This window comes from Apium graveolens, chromosome 9 (genome assembly GCF_009905375.1).
Source record: "Apium graveolens cultivar Ventura chromosome 9, ASM990537v1, whole genome shotgun sequence".
Lineage (NCBI taxonomy): Eukaryota > Viridiplantae > Streptophyta > Magnoliopsida > Apiales > Apiaceae > Apium > Apium graveolens.
Window position 1 is genome coordinate 10677598 of NC_133655.1, and position 19153 is coordinate 10696750.

The 19153-nt window shown below is 33.3% G+C and overlaps 1 protein-coding gene across 1 annotated transcript; it reads left to right on the forward strand.

Annotated features, from left to right (window-relative positions):
- Positions 1–16418: 16418 nt before the first annotated feature.
- On the forward strand, positions 16419–18869 carry LOC141684720 (uncharacterized). Its single transcript, XM_074489817.1, has 2 exons — positions 16419–17381; positions 17950–18869. The coding sequence occupies exons 1-2, from the start codon at positions 16810–16812 to the stop codon at positions 18638–18640; spliced, it is 1263 nt and encodes a 420-aa protein (XP_074345918.1). The 5' UTR covers positions 16419–16809; the 3' UTR covers positions 18641–18869.
- The last annotated feature ends 284 nt before the right edge of the window (positions 18870–19153 follow it).

Consider the following 19153-nt stretch of genomic DNA (forward strand, 5'->3'; position numbering starts at 1 on the left):
GTTAGATATATTTGAGATGTCATGTCTAATATGTTTCATATTTAGTTTTCAGATCTTAACAAATAGGAAATATCAGTACTTACTGGAATCAGTACTTACTGGAAGTCAGAACTTAAGGTCATATCAGAACTTAAGGTTATGTCAGAACTTAAGTGCGGGAGGACTTACAGTTAAGGAAGGAAGCTGATTTACAGGATAGAAGATTGAGACTAAAACAAAAGAAGATATGCATGGAAAGAGTTAAAAGATAAGAAGACTTGTATAAGATATCTGATTGATATATTTTAGGAGACAGAATTATATTCCATATCAATTAGAAGTTATCTTGTAACTGTGTACTATATAAAAACAGACATAGGTTTACACTATATGTGTTATCATTATCGAGAAGATCATACATTGTAACCTAGCATCTCTTAGTGATATTTGTTCATCACTGAGAGAGAACAGTTCCATTGTAATAGAGTTTATTATATTGAATATATCTGTTTACTGTTACTTATGTTCGAAATTGATTTGATTGTATTAAACACTGTATTCAACCCCCTTCTACAGTGTTGTGTGACCTAACAATTGGTATCAGAGCTTATCTGTAAACACACATACAGTAAAGATCCAAACAATCATGTCTGAAGAAGAACAAACTCCAACCAAGCCCACTAAAAATGAAGAAACTCAAAAGACTCAAACCCACAGTCGATATGAGACTATTAGGGTTCCCATACTGAGACCTTCTGAGTATCCCATATGGAAAGTGAAGATGGCTATATTTCTGGAAGCTACAAACCCAGAATACCTTGACAGAATTAATGAAGGATCACATAAGCCAACCAAGCTCTCTGTTGTAGTTGCAGATCAGCCAGCAAAGACCATACCAAAGGAGAAAAGTGAGTATACAGCTGAAGATATCTCATCCATTGCCAAGGATGTAAAGGTAAAGCATTTGCTGCATAGTGCCATTGATAATGTCATGTCAAACAAGGTAATTCATTGCAAGACTGCAAAGGAGATATGGGATGCTTTGGAGACAAGATGTCAGGGTACTGATGCAATCAAGAAGAACAGGAGGACTATACTCACTCAAGAGTATGAGCACTTTGACTCTAAAGCTGATGAGTCATTAACTGACTTATATGACAGGTTTGTCAAACTCTTGAATGATCTGTCACTGGTGGACAAGGAATATGATCTTGAAGATTCAAATCTAAAATTCCTCTTAACTCTTCCTGAAAGTTGGGATTTGAAGTCTACTACTATAAGAGACAATTATGCTCTTGATGAAACTACTCTTGATGAAATTTATGGTATGCTCAAGACTTATGAACTTGAGATGGATCGAAGGAGCAAGAGACATGGGAGAAAGTCAAGGACAGTTGCTCTTAAAGCTGAGGAGGAATCCTCCAAGGTGGTTGTCTCAAAGAAAGGCAAAGAAAAGGCTCTCATCATAAAGTCTGATTCAGAATCATCAAGTTCTGATGATGATGATTCAGAAACTGAAAGTTTACCTGAAATAGATGCTGATGAAGAGATGATGAAATTGTATGCTCTTATGGTGAAGGGTATCACAAAGATAGCCTACAGGAAATTCAGAAGGGGAAAGAAGTTTTCCAAGAAAGGTGGAAGTTCTGATAAGAAAGGGTTCAGAAAGTATGAAGGCAAAAGTGCAAAGTCTGACAGAGGAGACAACTCAAATGTCAAATGCTACAATTGTGGTGAAAGAGGCCACATATCTCCTGACTGTAAGAAAGGAAAGAGTGAAAAAGGCAAGGCACTTGTCACAAAGAAAAAAAGCTGGACAGACTCTTCAGATTCTGAAGTTGAGGTGAATTATGCTTTAATGGCAAATGCTGATGGTAGCCCTGAAACTGATGAATTGAAGGTACCTCAAACAACTTATGATTTTCATACTGATGATATTACTGAGTTGAGATTATATCTTAAAACCATGTTTATTAGTTACAGAGATCAAACTTTAACATGTGAAAGATTAACTTCTTAAAATCTTGCTTATAAGAAAAGGAATGACTATTTGGAAAAAGAGTTAGTTATGTTCCATCAAACTCAGAAAGAAAGAGATGATACTTTTTATGTTAGAGATGAATTGCTAAAATTGAATCAATCTCTAAAAACTGAGTTAGAAAAAGAAAGAGAGATTATCAGGACTTGGACTAACTCTGGCAGAACAACTCAGAACTTATTAAGTAGTGGAAACTGGAAAGAGTGCTTAGGTTATGGAGATGATAAAAGTGAAAAAGGGACTGAACAAATTAAGCCAATGGTTGTTAAACAGACTGCTAAGCCAAAGGTAAATCATGTTAAGTTTGTAGCTAAAACTGTAAAGTCTGATTCTGAAAAGATGAAAGAGTCTGTGACAGAAGTTAAGGAAAAGTCAACTTCTGACAAATTAGAACAGGATAAACCAGCTAAAGTTAACATAGGCTTAATGACTAAGAAGCAGCTTAAGCATAAGCTGAAAGAAATAAGGAATGTCAACAAGGTAAAGGCAGCTAGGAAGAATAGGAATGGAAAGGAAGGTGTGAATAAAAGAAATAATTATATGCATGTTCCTAATGCTCCTAGAAAGAAATGTTATAACTGTGGAAACTCTAATCATCTTGCTTCTTTTTGCAGGAAGAATAAGAATATAAACTCTTTACCTCCTAAGTCAGGAGTTAAGAGTCAGTCTGTTAGGTTTAAGCCAAAAAATCCTTGTTTTCATTGTGGTAGTTTATGGCATTTCATTTACACTTGTAAGGAATATCATAGTTTGTACTATGATTATTATCAAATAAAACCTTCTTTGAAGAAAGTTACTTTAATTCCTTCTAGTGTAAAGTCTGATGCAAAGTCTGATATAAGTTCTGATAAACAGCATGTTAGCATAAACTCTGATATTAAATCTGCTGCAAATGCTAACAAACTTAAAAAGGCCAAAGGATCCAAGCAAGTCTGGGTCCTTAAAACTAAGCATTAGTGGCCTTGTGTTTGCAGGGCAACAGGAAAAACATCCTAGTACTGGATAGTGGATGTTCAGGACATATGACTGGAAATAAAGCCCTGCTCTCAGACTTTATGGAGAAAGCTGGCCCAGGAGTTTCTTATGAAGACGGCAACATGGGAAAAACTCTGGGATATGGAAATATTAATCTTGGGAATGTCATCATTGAAACAGTAACTCTTGTCTCAGGACTTAAACACAATCTGCTAAGTGTGAGTCAAATCTATGACAGAGGTTATCATGTGGATTTATTTGAAGAACACTGTGAAGTTGTAAGCAATTCTACAGGCAAAGTGGTTCTGAAAGGTTACAGGCATGGTAACATTTATGAAGCCATACTTTCAACAAGTAATGATGGTTCTGCAATCTGTCTGTTGAGTAGATCATCAATTGAAGAAAGCTGGAATTGGCACAAAAAACTCTCTCATTTAAATTTCAACAACATAAATGAGCTAGTAAAGAAAGATCTTGTGAGAGGACTGCCAAAATCAGTATTTGCTCCTGATAGCCTTTGTGATTCATGTCAAAAGGCAAAACAAAGAAAATCTTCTTTCAAGAGCAAAACTGAGTCATCAGTTCTTGAGCCTTATCACCTACTGCATGTTGATCTATTTGGTCCAGTCAATGTCATGTCTATTGCAAAGAAGAAATATGATATGGTTATAGTGGATGAGTTCATAAGGTACACTTGGGTGTACTTCTTGCACAAGAAAAATAAAACTGCATCTACTCTAACTGATCATGTCAGACAACTGGATAATTTGGTCAAAAATTCTGTTAAAATTATAAGAAGTGATAATGGCACTGAGTTCAGGAATTCAATCATGGAAGAGTTCTGCAAAGAGCAAGGAATCATACAGGAATTGTTTGCACCTAGAACTCCACAGCAAAATGGAGTTGTAGAAAGAAAGAACAGGACTCTCATTGAAGCTGCACGAACTATGCTTAATGAAGCAAAGCTGCCAACCTACTTTTGGGCCGAAACTGTGCCGACTGCTTGTTTTATACAGAATTTTACACTCATAAACAAGCATGGAAAGACACCATATGAGATGGTGAAGAAAAAGAAGCCAAATCTGAAATACTTTCATGTATTTGGTTGCAAGTGTTTTGTTCTTAAGACTCATCCTGAACAGCTATCAAAATTTGATCTAAAAGATGAAGAAGGAATTTTTGTTGGATATCCACTTTCCACAAAAGCCTTCAGAGTCTACAATTTAAGAACAAGGGTTGTCATGGAATCTATCAATGTATCTTTTGATGATAAGAAGATTGTTGGACTTGAAGATTTCAATGATCATGATCAGCTGAGATTTGCAAATGAAGACTTAAATTCTGATTCTGCAAATTCTGATGACTTAAAATCTAATCCTGTAAGTTCTGACGGTTTAAGTTCTGATGTCATTGAAACTGTGGTAACAACTCCAAAGGAAAATGCACCTGTCCAGGAGGAGCAAGCTGGAAATCCTACCACATCTCAAGACTCTCAAGAAGCATTAGAACCTGTCACTGGCTCTTCATGTTCTGATTCATCTAGTTCTGATGAGCCAAATTCTGATAATTCTGAAAACTCTAATACTTCAAATCCTTAAGGATCCAAGTCAAATTCTGAAGTCTCAGAGAGCATAACTATAGGGGAGCATCAGAAAATGCTGATAGAGACAGCATGGATCATGGGGGAGGATCCAGTTCTAGAAGTCAACTTCAATCTGCAAGGAAGTGGACCAAATCACATACACCTGACTTAATAATTGGAGATCCTGAAGCATGTATCAGAACTAGAACTGCAACATCAAATGAATGTATATATCATTCTTTTATATCTCAGACTGAACCAAAAAAAGTGGAATAAGCTCTTCAAGATGCTGATTGGGTGCAAGCAATGCAGGAAGAGTTAAATGAATTTGAAAGAAATAAAGTCTGGACCCTGGTGCCAAGACCAAAGAACAGATCCATTGTTGGCACAAAATGGGTGTTCAGAAATAAAACTGACAGTGATGGCATAAATACAAGGAATAAAGTAAGGTTGGTTGCTAAAGGCTACTCTCAACAGGAACGTATTGATTATTATGAAACATTTGCACCAGTTGCTAGATTGGAAGCCATAAGAATCTTTTTGGCTTATGATGCTCACAAAAAGTTTAAAGTCTTTCAAATGGATGTGAAAAGTGTTTTTCTTAATGGAGAATTGGAAGAAGAGGTCTATGTTGAACAACCTCCGGGCTTTGTAGATTCAAAATTTCCAAATCATGTGTACAGGCATGATAAAGCACTTTATGGCCTTAAGCAAGCTCCTAGAGCATGGTATGAGACTTTAGCTCAATTCCTTCTGGAAAGTTGATTTCACAGAGGTACAATTGATAAAACACTGTTCTACCTCAACCATGGAAAGGACCTACTTTTGGTACAGATATATGTTGATGATATCATATTTGGTTCTACAAGTGCCAAACTCTGTGAAAGGTTTGCAAAACTAATATAGTCAAGATATCAAATGAGTATGATGGGAGAACTCAACTATTATCTGGGACTTCAAGTCAAGCAAAATGAAGAAGGTACTTTTATCTGTCAATCCAAGTACACCAGAAATTTATTGAAGAAATTTGGAATGCAAGATTGTTCAACTGCATCCACTCACATGGCCACTGCAACCAAGTTAGATAAAGATACTGGTTCATCAGTAAATATTACTAACTACAGAGGTATGATTGTCTCTTTACTCTATTTAACTGCAAGTAGACCTGATATAATGTATGCTACCTCTCTTTGTGCAAGATTTCAGGCTGATCCAAGAGAACCTCACTTAATAGCTGTGAAAAGAATTCTCAAGTACCTCAAGGGTACAGCTGATCTGGGATTGTGGTATCCTAGAGAATCAGATTTTAAGCTAATAGGTTACTCAGATGCAGATTTTGTAGGATGCAAAATAGACAGGAAAAGCACTAGAGGAAGCTGCCAATTTCTTGGAGGCAGATTGGTTTCTTGGTTTAGCAATAAACAGAAGTCAATTTCCACATCAACTGCAGAAGCAGAATATATTGCTGCAGGAAGCTGTTATGCACGGATTTTTTGGATGAAGAATCAGTTACTGGATTATGGGTTCGAATTTTCTAAAATACCTATTTACTGTGATAATTAAAGTGATATTGCTATGACAGGTAATCCAGTTCAACACTCAATGACAAAGCACATCAGTATTAGGTACCATTTCATAAGGGAACATGTGATGGAAGGAACAGTGGAATTGCATTTTGTTCCAACAGATCAACAACTAGCAAATATATTCACAAAACCACTATGTGAAGCTACTTTTACAAGACTGGTAAATGTACTTGGAATGGTTTCAGGTTCTTTCTCTAAATCTGCTTAGTTTTTGTTCTCATGCATCAGACTTTATGATCAGTGTTTACAGATTGTCTTATCTTCATGTAATATGTGCTTAAATTAAAATTCATTAAATGCTGATTGTTATCTGATGTGGATCTATATACTCTGATAAGTGTTTTGAATGTTCTTTGACTATTCAATCTAATGAGGATAACTGTGCCAGATGCTGGCCCAGTAGTCTTTAACATACTAGAAATCCCATGTTTGAATTAGTTATTTATGTGGAAATTCATTAACACAAGCAAATTCTGATATTGAGCTTAGTCAAGTTTACTTTGTGTATCTTATTACTAAGTCACAATCTAGATTCTTGCTTCTTATCTGTCAAATTCTGATGTTAGTAAATCTTAAGGATGAACTAAATGCTGATAAGCCTCACTTATCAAAAGAAAAGAAAAGAAAAGTCAGGTACTCCTTTGAGATCTAGAGTAAATATGTGAAAGGGAAGACCCAAGTGCATTGCCGGTATCAAGTAATATGCATTAGAAAAGCAAATAAATTTTTCTTGGTGACTTTTTATATTCTCTGATTACTGGAGAAATACTCTGATAATAGCATAAATTCTGATAAGCAGTTGTGACTCACTTATACTAAGAAGCCACTGTAAAAAGAAATTTCAAAAGATACATAAAATGAGCACAAACAGTTGAGGTGGACTCCAGCATTAATTTGTTCTATAGTAGACTTCATGATTAATGACAGATTTTAAGCACTTTTCTTAGTTATTCCTTATTTCTAAGATGTACTGAAGTTTATCAGACTTTAATCTTTATCTGATATTCTGATGAATGCACACACTTTCACTCCATATGAATGATGAAAATTACTGTGGTGATTAAGTTGTTTCTGACAAACAATTAAGTGTCATATGCATAAATTCTGAGGACAAGTTCTGATGGAAGTTCTGATGATTAAACTCTGAAGAAAACAAGTAAGTATTTGTATGAAGAATTACAGAAACAAACATTCACTTTTTGAGTACAGAAGCAATATTCTGATAACCATAAAGTTCTGATAATAGTTAAGTTCTGATATAAATCCTGATGAAAACTCTGATGCTTACGTGGCATTATTTATTTACTTGACTTATTTGTGGTAATTATTGAACGGTCATATTTAATCAGAATATAATTAGGTGAGATAAAAACAGTCATAATCATTAAGGGTTAGTGGTAAACGTGTTTGTCTTGAACAACTGCATGTGCATTGTTACTTATTTCCCGTGCCCATTAACCCCTGCTTTCATTTTCTACTGACTGTTATTTTTACACATCGGTCTAGGGAGACGAGGCATCATTATTTCTACTCTTAATCGTTAAACAGTCCTCGAGTCCCTTGGTATTCCATTGGTTATTTAAACCGACATTTCATCTCAGCCAAATCATCTTCCATTCTCACACAAACTCATTATCTCTCTTTTAATTCTCATCATTTTTCTCCTTCATAAACAAAAATGGTTCTTTTCAACATGTTTATGAACTATGAAAATTTCAATGTAGAGTTTAGTTGTGATGACTGGCAACAGGAATGGCATGTCACCGCCATTCCTGAAGAGATCTGGAACTTGGTTCCACAAAAGGTTCACAAAAACCTCTTGTTCTTTTTGATGGACTATCAGCTCCATCTTGATCATTTAGAAGAAGAATGGAGAGAGGCTCTTCTTCAGCAAGAACGGATCATCCGTCTTGCAGTGCTCTTTGTCAGGAGCAGGAGGAACTAGTCGATAGGTTTTCTTCTAGGACTAAGGCTGTTGATGTTTATGATCTTAGACTAGGTTTATCTTGTAATATTTTGCATGAAATCTATAAATTTCATAAGATGTACTCTTTGGATATTTTAATGAAATTTCCTTTGATTGCAAGATTTCGTCTCTATTTCTCTCATATTATGTAAATGTGAATGTTCTTATTGTAGTCTGTTAATCTTTACTTCATCTATTTGAACTATATCTCTTGATGAATGTTTTGATTAAAATTATGGTCAATAATAAATTGTGATGATTTGAGACACAATTGCAGCACAGGTTCATGCTTCAGAACCTATGATAGTTAAAGCTGAAAATGTCAATTTTCAGAAAGAAACAGAAGCTGAAGGGTCAATCCCTCAGGTAAATGCTGAAGCTCAAAGTTCTGATACTTTGAAGAGGAAAAGAACTGTAAACTCTGCTGAAAAGGCAACTCCTTCATTGGCAAGGAGACTAAACAAAATGAGGGCAAAAAGGTATAATGTTAAATCTCCATCTGAAGATTCTGCAGAAGCTAAGGAAGGGGATCAGGAATCTCTGATCTCAAAAGAGCCAATTATCATTGAAGCCCTTCCAGCTAAAGCTCAAGACACTGTTCCTAATACATTGATCACTCCTACTGTTTCTCCGGTAAGAGAGACAACAGTTGAAGGTTCAGGATTAAGTCCTGAAATTGATATCACTGGGCTGCACATTCCAACTGTTCTTTATTTGGAAGCTCCTACAGCAGCTCAGCCATCTACAGTCAACTCTTCAATCTTCGATGCTGAGATACCATCTACACCAGTTCTGGAGATAAATTCTGATGCTCAGAATTTAGATGATGTTATTCCTGAATCTCCCGTTGCTTCACACACTATAGTGTTGTCAGAACATAATGAGTCTTCCTCAAGTTCTGAAGACAGTATTTCTGTTGAGACTCCAGCTCCCATTCTGGGCAAGGAAGCATTGGTAAAGAAATTTGTTGAACAGGATGCACCTATTCCTTGGGAGGATACTCACAGAGGTATGGAGTGGACCAAGAAGTGTAATGAATCAGATTTTATTCCAAGCACCAAAATTCTGACAGAGCATGTGTCAAAAGCTGATGAGTTATTGTCAAATTCTGATTTCAAGACTCAACTCAAGGTTACAGCTATGAGTACAAGAAGTCTTCATGGTCTACATTCTATTACTCATGGTAAGGTTGATACACTAAAGGAAAATGCTGAAAAGCTAGATCTACAGATCAAGCTTGACAAGAATAGATATATCAGACCTACTCTTGAAAAAGTTGAAGCCATTGAGAAGATTCAAGAGAAGCAACAGGCCCAAATTACTGAGGTCATACAAAATCAAGCTTCTCAGAAAGCTCAATTGGATGAGATCCAATCTTCAGTTGAACTTCTTCTCTCTCTCTTACTTCCTGATGATGCCAAAAAAGGGGAGAAGGTAGTTAAGTCCAAATGCTCACCTACTCAAATACTGAAGAAGAAGGATGACAAAGGTGATGACCAGGGAAACTCTGATAAGGTGATGACAAAGGGGAGAAGATAGTGAATATGTTGAAGCTCTCTGACAGACTCTTTAGCACATTGAGAAGATCATACATTGTAACCTAGCAGCTCTTAGTGATATTTGTTCATCACTGAGAGAGAACAGTTCCATTGTAACAGAGTTTATTATATTGAATATATCTGTTTACTATTACTTGTGTTCGAAATTGATTTGATTCTATTAAACACTGTATTAAACACTGTATTCAACCCCCTTCTACAGTGTTGTGTGACCTAACATGTCAGGTCCTGAGGAGTGGTGTAATACCGCACCGGAGTTTATTGATTGTATTATTGCTTTAGAGAAGTTTTAATGCAAGTACGGTTATTTTCAAAAAAAAATTATGAGGGATGAACAAGCCCAGACAGCTGTTAACCGCATATTTTACCCCACAATCTATACTATCTGTCTATCTATCTGCTGACTCCGTATTCACATTTCTTTTTACGGTTCTTTTCACATGCTTGACACGCATTTTAAGGTAATTATAAAGTATATTTTCATAATTTTTTTTTTATTTTTTTTTTTGTATAAAAGTTTGAATATTATCTTTTTTATTTAGAATAAAAAAATTAAAATACATTTAATAAAAGTATTAAAGTACATGTCGACCCTCGTCCCCCAATGTAAATAATTGAGGGGGACGGAAGGAGTATATTATATTATAATAAATAAAATATTAAAAATTCCGTTGGTTGGTTGGTCATTTGAATTCTAATTGATATTTAGTCAATTTTTTTCTAATAATTTAAATTTTAATTTCATATTAAACTATGTATTATTATATTTGATATTAAAGTTAAGTCTTCTACAAATTTAAAATCTAATTCATATTAATATCTATAATATTCTAATTGATACTGAAGTCAACATATTCTACTAATTTGATTTTTATTTAATTAATTTCTATAAAAAACTGTACCATAACAAATAATTTAATTACTATATCGATATTATAGATGTTTATATCTATACTATCAAAAGTTAAATTTATCAAAATGTAATTCAATTAGCTAAAACAAAATCATATATAATATTTGCCCATGTTAAAACAAAATTATCATATTGAATCGGGTTTAAAAAATTAAAATCAAACTAAAAATAATTAGTTGAATTTTGTCGGTGTAATTAATCTCGGGTTAAAACACAATAAAATAAATTATTGATTCAGAATAAAATGAAATTAACATCAGAATAAGCATAATCCACTTATTATTGATCTACACTGAAACTTAAGTTTTAAATAAAATATAATCATTTTTTGTAAAACACGTAAAAATATCAATAAAACTATAACGTACGATATATCATTCTCTTTTTCAAATATCTCTTATTAAAAAAATCATGAACATATACAGATATTAATATATTTATCATGAAATCATATCATTTAAAAATTTAAATGAGCATGTTTAAGATTTTAATTCAAAATAAATTTTTAAAAAATTATATAATGCTCTCTATGTTCTCACCATTTCTTTACATTTTTCTTGTTTGGATATCCCTTTCAATTTTTCACATTTCAAAAAATTTCAAAATTAGTAAAGTTTTATAATATAAAAAGTAACAACATCCACTACTTACACTATACTGACTTTATACATAAAATATTGATCGGTCCCAAAACTTTACTCACTTTTAAATTTTCTTTCACTATTTTATCATTTTTCTTAATTTACGTACCAACTCAAATATAAACAAATGAGAGTATTAAAAAAAATCTATCCATCACTTAGATTTTAAAATAGTAGTTTTTGAAAACGTGAAATGATGAAACCTCAATATATTCATACCAAAATTTAAAAATCTTATGAAGTATTGCAGAATAATACTGTCGTATAATATATTCAATCTTGTAAAAATTGCTATGCGGACTAGAGCGGTTGGGGTACCGCCTAGCGCCTAATCAGCCAGGCGGAGATTAATCCGATCATTAATCGGCTGTATTTAAATATTATTTTATATTTATATTATTTTAATATTAAAAAAATATTTTTTATATAAGTAAAATATAAATACCCACATTTTAATATCAAATCAAGTAGGTAAATATTCTCATTTCATATAGCTTCATTTTTTATTAAAAAATATATTTTTACAATTTTACCCTTAATTTGACCTCTCTTTTTTTTAATTTTATGACCGGTTAATCTTCGATGAATTTTGCCTAATTATTAATCCCGATTTTTTCTGTCTAGCCCGGTTTTTTACCGATTTTATAAAAAAATATATAATTAACCGCCTAATCTCGCATTGCGTCATTGTCTAGACCGATATTTAAAATGATGAATATACCGTACAATCGCCTAGACCCGACCCCACGATATACCATAAACTCTACTTGGTGTTTCTAGCACGTAACTGCTGGACGCCGGTATCCTGGTGCACACTGCATAGTATAGGAGGAGTGAACAAGAAATAAAAAGGGTGATGAGATCCTTTCAAATAACATAGATAACAATGAGTAGTATACAGCTCTATCAAAAACGACAACTAAGATTTTGTTCTATTATTATTACGGCAGGTATGAAAACAACTCATATTTGCTTGCAAAATCACTTTGATCAAACCCCCATATCCTGCCACCATTCTTTGAGTCAGGATACAGAGTTTCCGCTATCCCAAAGTTTCTCAGTGGGGTTTTGGATGGACAATAACAAGTTATGTATAATGTATTTTTATAAAAATCGGCCGATTTTTATAAAAATTGCAGATATATTACAAATTCATATTACAGTTAATTAGTTCTAACTTTTAAAATGTGTAACTATGATATATGGTGTCGTTAATATATTCAAATTTATGTTATCCATGAACCATATTTAACTAGTTTCTATAGGCACACTAATATACCATAAATAGGTCAAAATAAATAAATTGAATAAATCTTATAATTAATTTTATGAAATACACATTTTATAAATTATACATGTCGTTATGTTTGTGCTAATCATATAGATTTTATATATTCAATGAAAAATATATTATTAGTACTAAGCAACATTACCTCATCTCTGCCGGTATTTAAACTACTACATTCAGGGGTCGTTTGGTACGGCTAATTATGGTATTATGTATGAGTTTTGTTCATTACAAATTCATATCTTTGTTTGGCCGACTGTTTTTAAAATTTGATACTCATTACTTATCCTTGTCTGGAATCAGCTTTGATATCCGGGGGAGGCGGCGGAAGTGGATTTGAGAGAGGGATATGAGGTATCAAAATAAATTTCATTACTTATAAAGTTAAACATATTCTTAAATATCATATTTAATTTTAAATAAGGTATGCTTATTTTTAATTAATACAAAATAGTAATATCTTATTTTTATTTATTTTAAAAATTATAAATTAACATTAAACTTTAAATTTTTAATTTTTGAATCACATATATATATTTAATTGTTTTTTGTTTGTAAGTTGTATAACAACTTAAATTCGACATATGCAATATATAAAAGTTTAATTCAATCAATAAATCAAAAATATTTAAATGAAACATATTTCATTCCAACACCGAACCAAACACATAATATCATAAATGATTCATCAACCCCATACGAGCCTAACCCGATTCCTTATTCCAAACTCATACCGTCTTCTAAACCAAACAATCCTTCAAGAAGTTAATATATCAAACTCAAGCCAAAACCTATAAAGGTTGTTGATATTCATCAAACCCTATTCTCAAAAAAAAATCCTATTATACCCCACGGCTTGGATATATAAATATATTGGTACATATAAAGTGATTTCCGTAACATGTTATATCGCGCTACGTGATAATATTAGCACTACATACAGCGAAATAATTCGATAGTAATATATATTTATTGTAAATTAGTCTACTTTAGTGTTCTAAAGTCAGTCAATTAATTGGAGTTTAGACCGGTCATATCTCGATTAATCAAAAATCTAGTGAAAATATAATTTTTCAAAAAATCCGTCAAAAGTTAGGCTAGACGGTAATAAGTGGTTGAATCGGATCAAAAATCTATTGAATCGGTTAAAATTTTAAAAATCTTTAAAATTTTCCTTTTTTAAGGAAAACTAAAATTAGAAAAATAAATCATACAATGATTTATTGATTTTGTACTTGAAGAAATCCTTATATAGTAGTAGTACTGTGGACTAATTTCTAACTACTAAGTGGAGTAAATTGTGAGTATAAACAGTGTTGTAAAAACCGTATTAAACGGACGTTTAAATGAGATCTTAACAGAAATCGAAGGTAAAAATGTATGAATTGGTGCAAAATCGGATATTCAAGTATTTAGTAAAATTTAAGCGGAATTAAGTAAATTTTGACCGCTTAAGTGGTTTTTGACCAATTATACGGGGATTAAAAAATAATTATAAAAAGATAAATATTATTATTAAAAGATATATAATTTGATATTTTTAAATGTTACTTATATTTTTCAAATTTTTTATTTTGCAGAAACTTATATTTTTCAAGTTGATTATAACTTTGTGAATTATTATTTTATTGGTTTATTATGATATGTGGATTTTATCTCTTTATTAAAAAATATTCATTATTATATATATATATATATATATTTATAATATAATTAATGGTCCGCTTTTAAAACCGCACAAGCGTCCATTTTAACACTTAAACGCGAGAAGGTGAACTCACCGTTTAAGTCCAATTTACCCTTTTTTGCCGGAAAAGAAATGATATCATTGATAATTCAAATCATTTGCTAATACATGAATAAGTTCCGGTAAACATTCTTCATATCTCAAGTACGATCAGCTAATGAATTAGAGTATACCGTTATGCAGTGAGCTACTTAGCTCACAGATTGCCTCACAAAATTTTAAGATTATACTCCCTCCGTCCCTAAAAACGTTTCCTATTTGTGTTGGACACGTTTGTCAATGTACACTTTTGATTGTTAATATCTTTAATTTCATAATAGTGTTAAATATAAAAATTTCATTATATTAAATTACTCATAAATACGAATCCAACGAGATCACTCATGATTATATTTGATCTTATAAATTAGACGTAAATTAATAGTTAATTGCTTATCATGAATAGTGTCAGAAGGAAATGTATAAAAGGAGGAGAGATTATCACATAATCGTAAGTCAACAAGAAGTTCTCTGCACTCATCAATTATACCCTCCCCAGGTATGAGAAGTTAATCGATGAACATCACGTATTTTAAGGTATGAGAAGTCCGATTTACCCTTTTAACAATACCGAATATAAAATACTTAAATATCACATATGAACTAGTTATTTATGAGTTTTTTTTTCTAATAAATCTTGTCAATTAAATATCAATATCGGAGTAAATATATGTGTTTTTTTTAATCTTACGGAAGCTTGATGGAGTTCAAATATAATTACGTGTTATTATTTATTTAATTAAAATATTTCCCATTAATCACTAATTATTCAATTAATCACCACGAGGGCCTCTTTACTAACTAATACCAATTTATGTATTTAAGAACACCAGCTTACCTACATAAATTTAATATATGATAAATGTTTTCAAAATTTAGACAAATGCACCTTGCTACGTGGAAGCAGACATGTTCAAAAAATCCGAAATCCGAAATCCGATTCGATCCAGAAAAAAGTTCAAAAAGTCTGATCCGGAAAAAAACCTGGTCCAGTTTGGCCCGGCCCGCGGGACTTAAATGGACTCTTTTTTTTCTCAAAAATCCGGCTCGGCCCGAAGTCCGAAAATCCCGGATCTAAAAAAGTCGGGTTCGGCCCAGATAAAAGCCGGAATTTTTTGAAAAGGCCGAATAAAAAACCAATTTTTTTATATAAAATTTGAAAATATACAATATTTTTTATGATTTTTAAAATATTATATTATAATATTAGAAGCAATTAAGGTATATATGATTATTATATATTATATTAAAAATAATAATTTATTTCAGTATCTAAACTACCCAATCTGATATATCAAAATATTATTTTCTCCAGTATTTAAACTACTCATAATTCGAGTTATAGAATATTAAAATATTTTTTTAATACTCCCTCCGTGGCGCGGAGTTTAAGAAAAATGATAAAATAGTGGAGGAAAGTTAAAAAAGTGAGTAAAGTAGTGGGACCGATTAATATTATATGTATAAAGTGGGTATAGTGGAGAGAAGTAGTGGATGTAGTTATTTTAAAAATTATAAAAACCTTACTATTTTTGGAAAGTTTTGAAATGTAAACAATTGGATGGGACATCCAAAAAAAGAAAGTGTAAACAAATGGGAGGAACAGAGGGAGTATATAAATAAAAAACCCGGTTCGACCCGATCCAGCCCGATTCGGTCCGAACCGCAGGCCTAAAACTGGTCTTATATTTCTAAAGAAATCCAACCCAATCTGACCCATTTTTTAAAAAACACAACCCAATCCGTTTTCAAAAAAATCAAACTTTTTAAATCCGAATAAAACCCGACCGGATGGGTTTTTTAGCCCATCTCTGCGTAGAATATGTGTATACTTCATTCTAGCAACAAACCAAAGAGGAGAAAAAACCAGAGTTCAAAGAGAAAAAAAGAAGTGGACATGACTTATTAAGAGACCAACTCCTACATGTATGTTTGTATGTAATGTATAGTTGGTGAAGTCTTCCAACTATCCAAACCCAATAAAACCAAAGACATAACTACATTACAAAACTACCCAAGTCGCTCACAGCTGTCATCTTACCCATCTCCAGCTAATCAAAAACATTCCTTTTACTTTCTTGTATCACCTATACTTACACCAATGTTGTATCTATCTATCCTATCTATCCCCTTATTTAACTGTTTTGACAGAGATGCCAACTTGCTGGCAATCTCTTAGTGTGTGTGCGTGCACACAGCTCACCTCCCTCCAGCCTGTTCTTCCTTAACCTTCTCCTCTCTCTCTCTCTCTCACACACACATATACATTACATATATTCTTATCACATACTATTTCTCTCCCTAATCTCTCTCTCTCCTAACTCTCTCTCTCTCTCATATACAGTACATATATTCTTATCACATACTATTTCTCTCCCTAATCTCTCTCTCCCTCTCTCTCTCTCTCAATACTTAAATATATACAGACATGACATAAACATACAGTTGTTACTATTTCTCCAAGTTTTAAATTAAAGTTGTGTCTAAAAGGCTACAATGGATCCCTGTCCTTTTGTGAGGATTGTGATCAAGAATCTTGCTGTTAAAAATCCAATCTTGAAATCAGATGGTTTTTGTTATTGTAAGATGAAAGTTAAAGACTTTCCAACTCAAAGTTCCAAGATTGGTGTTGTTTTGCAAGAAAACCAGCAGATTGATGACCAAATTCATGCTTCTTTCACCTTGAAAAAGTCAGAGTTTGAGAAAATTATGGAGAAATCAGGTGTTCACAAGAAGCCCTTTTGTGTAAAAGTTGATGTTTTTGCTAAGAAAGGTGAGAGTTCATGTAGGTTTAGTGGTGGCAAGAAGATAGGCAGTGTTTGTTTGGATTTGAAGAGTGTGGAGAATAGGGTTTGTGTGATTCAGAATGGCTGGGTTGAGATTGGTAAAGGGGTGAAGTTGAATTTGAATGTTAGGATTGAGCCTGATCCAAGATTTGTGTTTCAATTTGATGGTGAGCCTGAGTGTAGTCCTCAGGTTTTTCAGGTTAATGGGAATGTTAGACAGGCTGTTTTTACTTGTGAGTTTGGTTTTCGAAACTCTGGTGGGGAGCGTAATTTGAGAACAAGGTATGTGAATTTGATTAGTTCTTTGCATTCTTGAATTTGATATTATTTGAATTGATTGTATGCGTGTGTGTGAATTTTTGTAAATTGTTGCATAGTTTAGGATTGCTAGTGATTTTAGTATGCTTGCTAAGGTAATTTTTGAATTGATAGTTAAGATCTTGTTCGTATTTCATGATCACAGTAGTTATTATAGTCTGTTTGAATGTTTGTAAATCTGTTACATATTTTAAGCTTGCTAGTGATTTTGGTATGCTTGTTAAGGTAGTGTTTGAACTGAGATTCAAATCGAAGATAATATTCCGTATTTCATGAATACACTAGTTAACCTTATTAGTAAAATGTGTGTTGCTATATTATTACAAGTAAAATGGTTCTGAGATCTCGACAAAATTGACATATAGGATGCTTTTGTTTATTGAATTGGATCTTTTTAGCGATTATGACGGCTCTTTTATAGGAACAAATAGTAGAAGGATCATCCGTAATTAGTTTTGTCTTTGTTTTGAATAATACCAGGAATGAACTTGTGATTGTTATCTGATCTGAATGTTCTGTTATTGTTCAACAGATCAATAGAATCCGAATCCAACAAGTCAAGAAGCTGCTTGACTTCACTGCGTAGTGATAAAGAAGTACACCCAAAAGAGCGAAAAGGATGGTCAATTACGATCCATGACCTATCAGGATCACCTGTTGCTTGTGCATCAATGGTGACACCATTTGTCCCATCAAATGGAACTAATCGCGTTTGCCGTTCAAATCCAGGCGCCTGGCTCATTCTTACGCCTGGCCAGGCAACATGGAAGCCGTGGGGACGTCTCGAGGCTTGGCTCGAAAAAGGTGACTATCTTGGCTACCGGTTTGAGCACTTTCCTGATGGTGGTGTCGATGCCATCACTCTCACCAATTCCAAGCTGAGTACAAAAAACGGTGGAAAATTCATAATTGACAACAGTACCGGTCCCTCACCAATGAGCACTCCTAGCAGCAGCTTTGATTCCGGGTCCATTTCCAGTTCAGATGTCGGGTCCGGGTCATGGGCACACTTACTATATCGAGGGTTCGTGATGTCATCAACCATAATGGGTGGTGGAAAGTGTAGCAAGCCAGAAGTGGAGATCAGTACACATCATGTATCGTGCACGGAAGATGCAGCTGCCTTTGTTGCTTTAGCTGCTGCAATGGATTTAAGCATGGATGCGTGTAAATCGTTCTCAAGTAAGCTACGGAAGGAATTAAGGCAACCGGGTCATGATTAATCAGTTCGATTTGTTGTTTTGATCATAGTTAGGTATTCTAGTTCAGATTCTTGATTTCTTAATCAACTAGCATCAGTTTTTGGCTTGCTAATTTTCATTTTTCCCCAAGAGTGTACAGTCATTTGACAAGAAGAATTTTGTTTGAGTGAAATTTACTTATTCATTCATCTGATTTTGTATATAGTACAGCATTGTTTAAAGTTTACAAAATTTGTTGGTTTCTTGAGAAGGATGATATGTGTTTGGAATCCTATGATAGTCCACTGTATTGAAAGTGATGTAGTTGGTTTTGTAGGTTGGAACACCCTGGATACCAGGTGCCTGAGATCCAGCTATTCTTGTAATTAAGGGGCCATTAAACAAGTACTATTATCATAACTTTCATGTTGAACATTTTATTTTAAACATTGGTGTGGATATGGATGCTTGTATTTTGGATTTTAAAACCACTGGCCGGGCGTTGGAGGGGACCCTTATTATATGAAGATTCGAATTATTCTCCAGGTGGGTCTG

What these genes read in the sequence shown, in the direction of transcription:
- LOC141684720 (XM_074489817.1), top strand. Translation starts at nt 16,810, where the DNA reads ATGGATCCCTGTCCTTTTGTGAGGATTGTGATCAAGAATCTTGCTGTT. An exon ending in GAGCGTAATTTGAGAACAAG is followed by an intron (nt 17,382 to 17,949) that starts GTATGTGAATTT and finishes ATTGTTCAACAG; the next exon opens with ATCAATAGAATCCGAATCCA.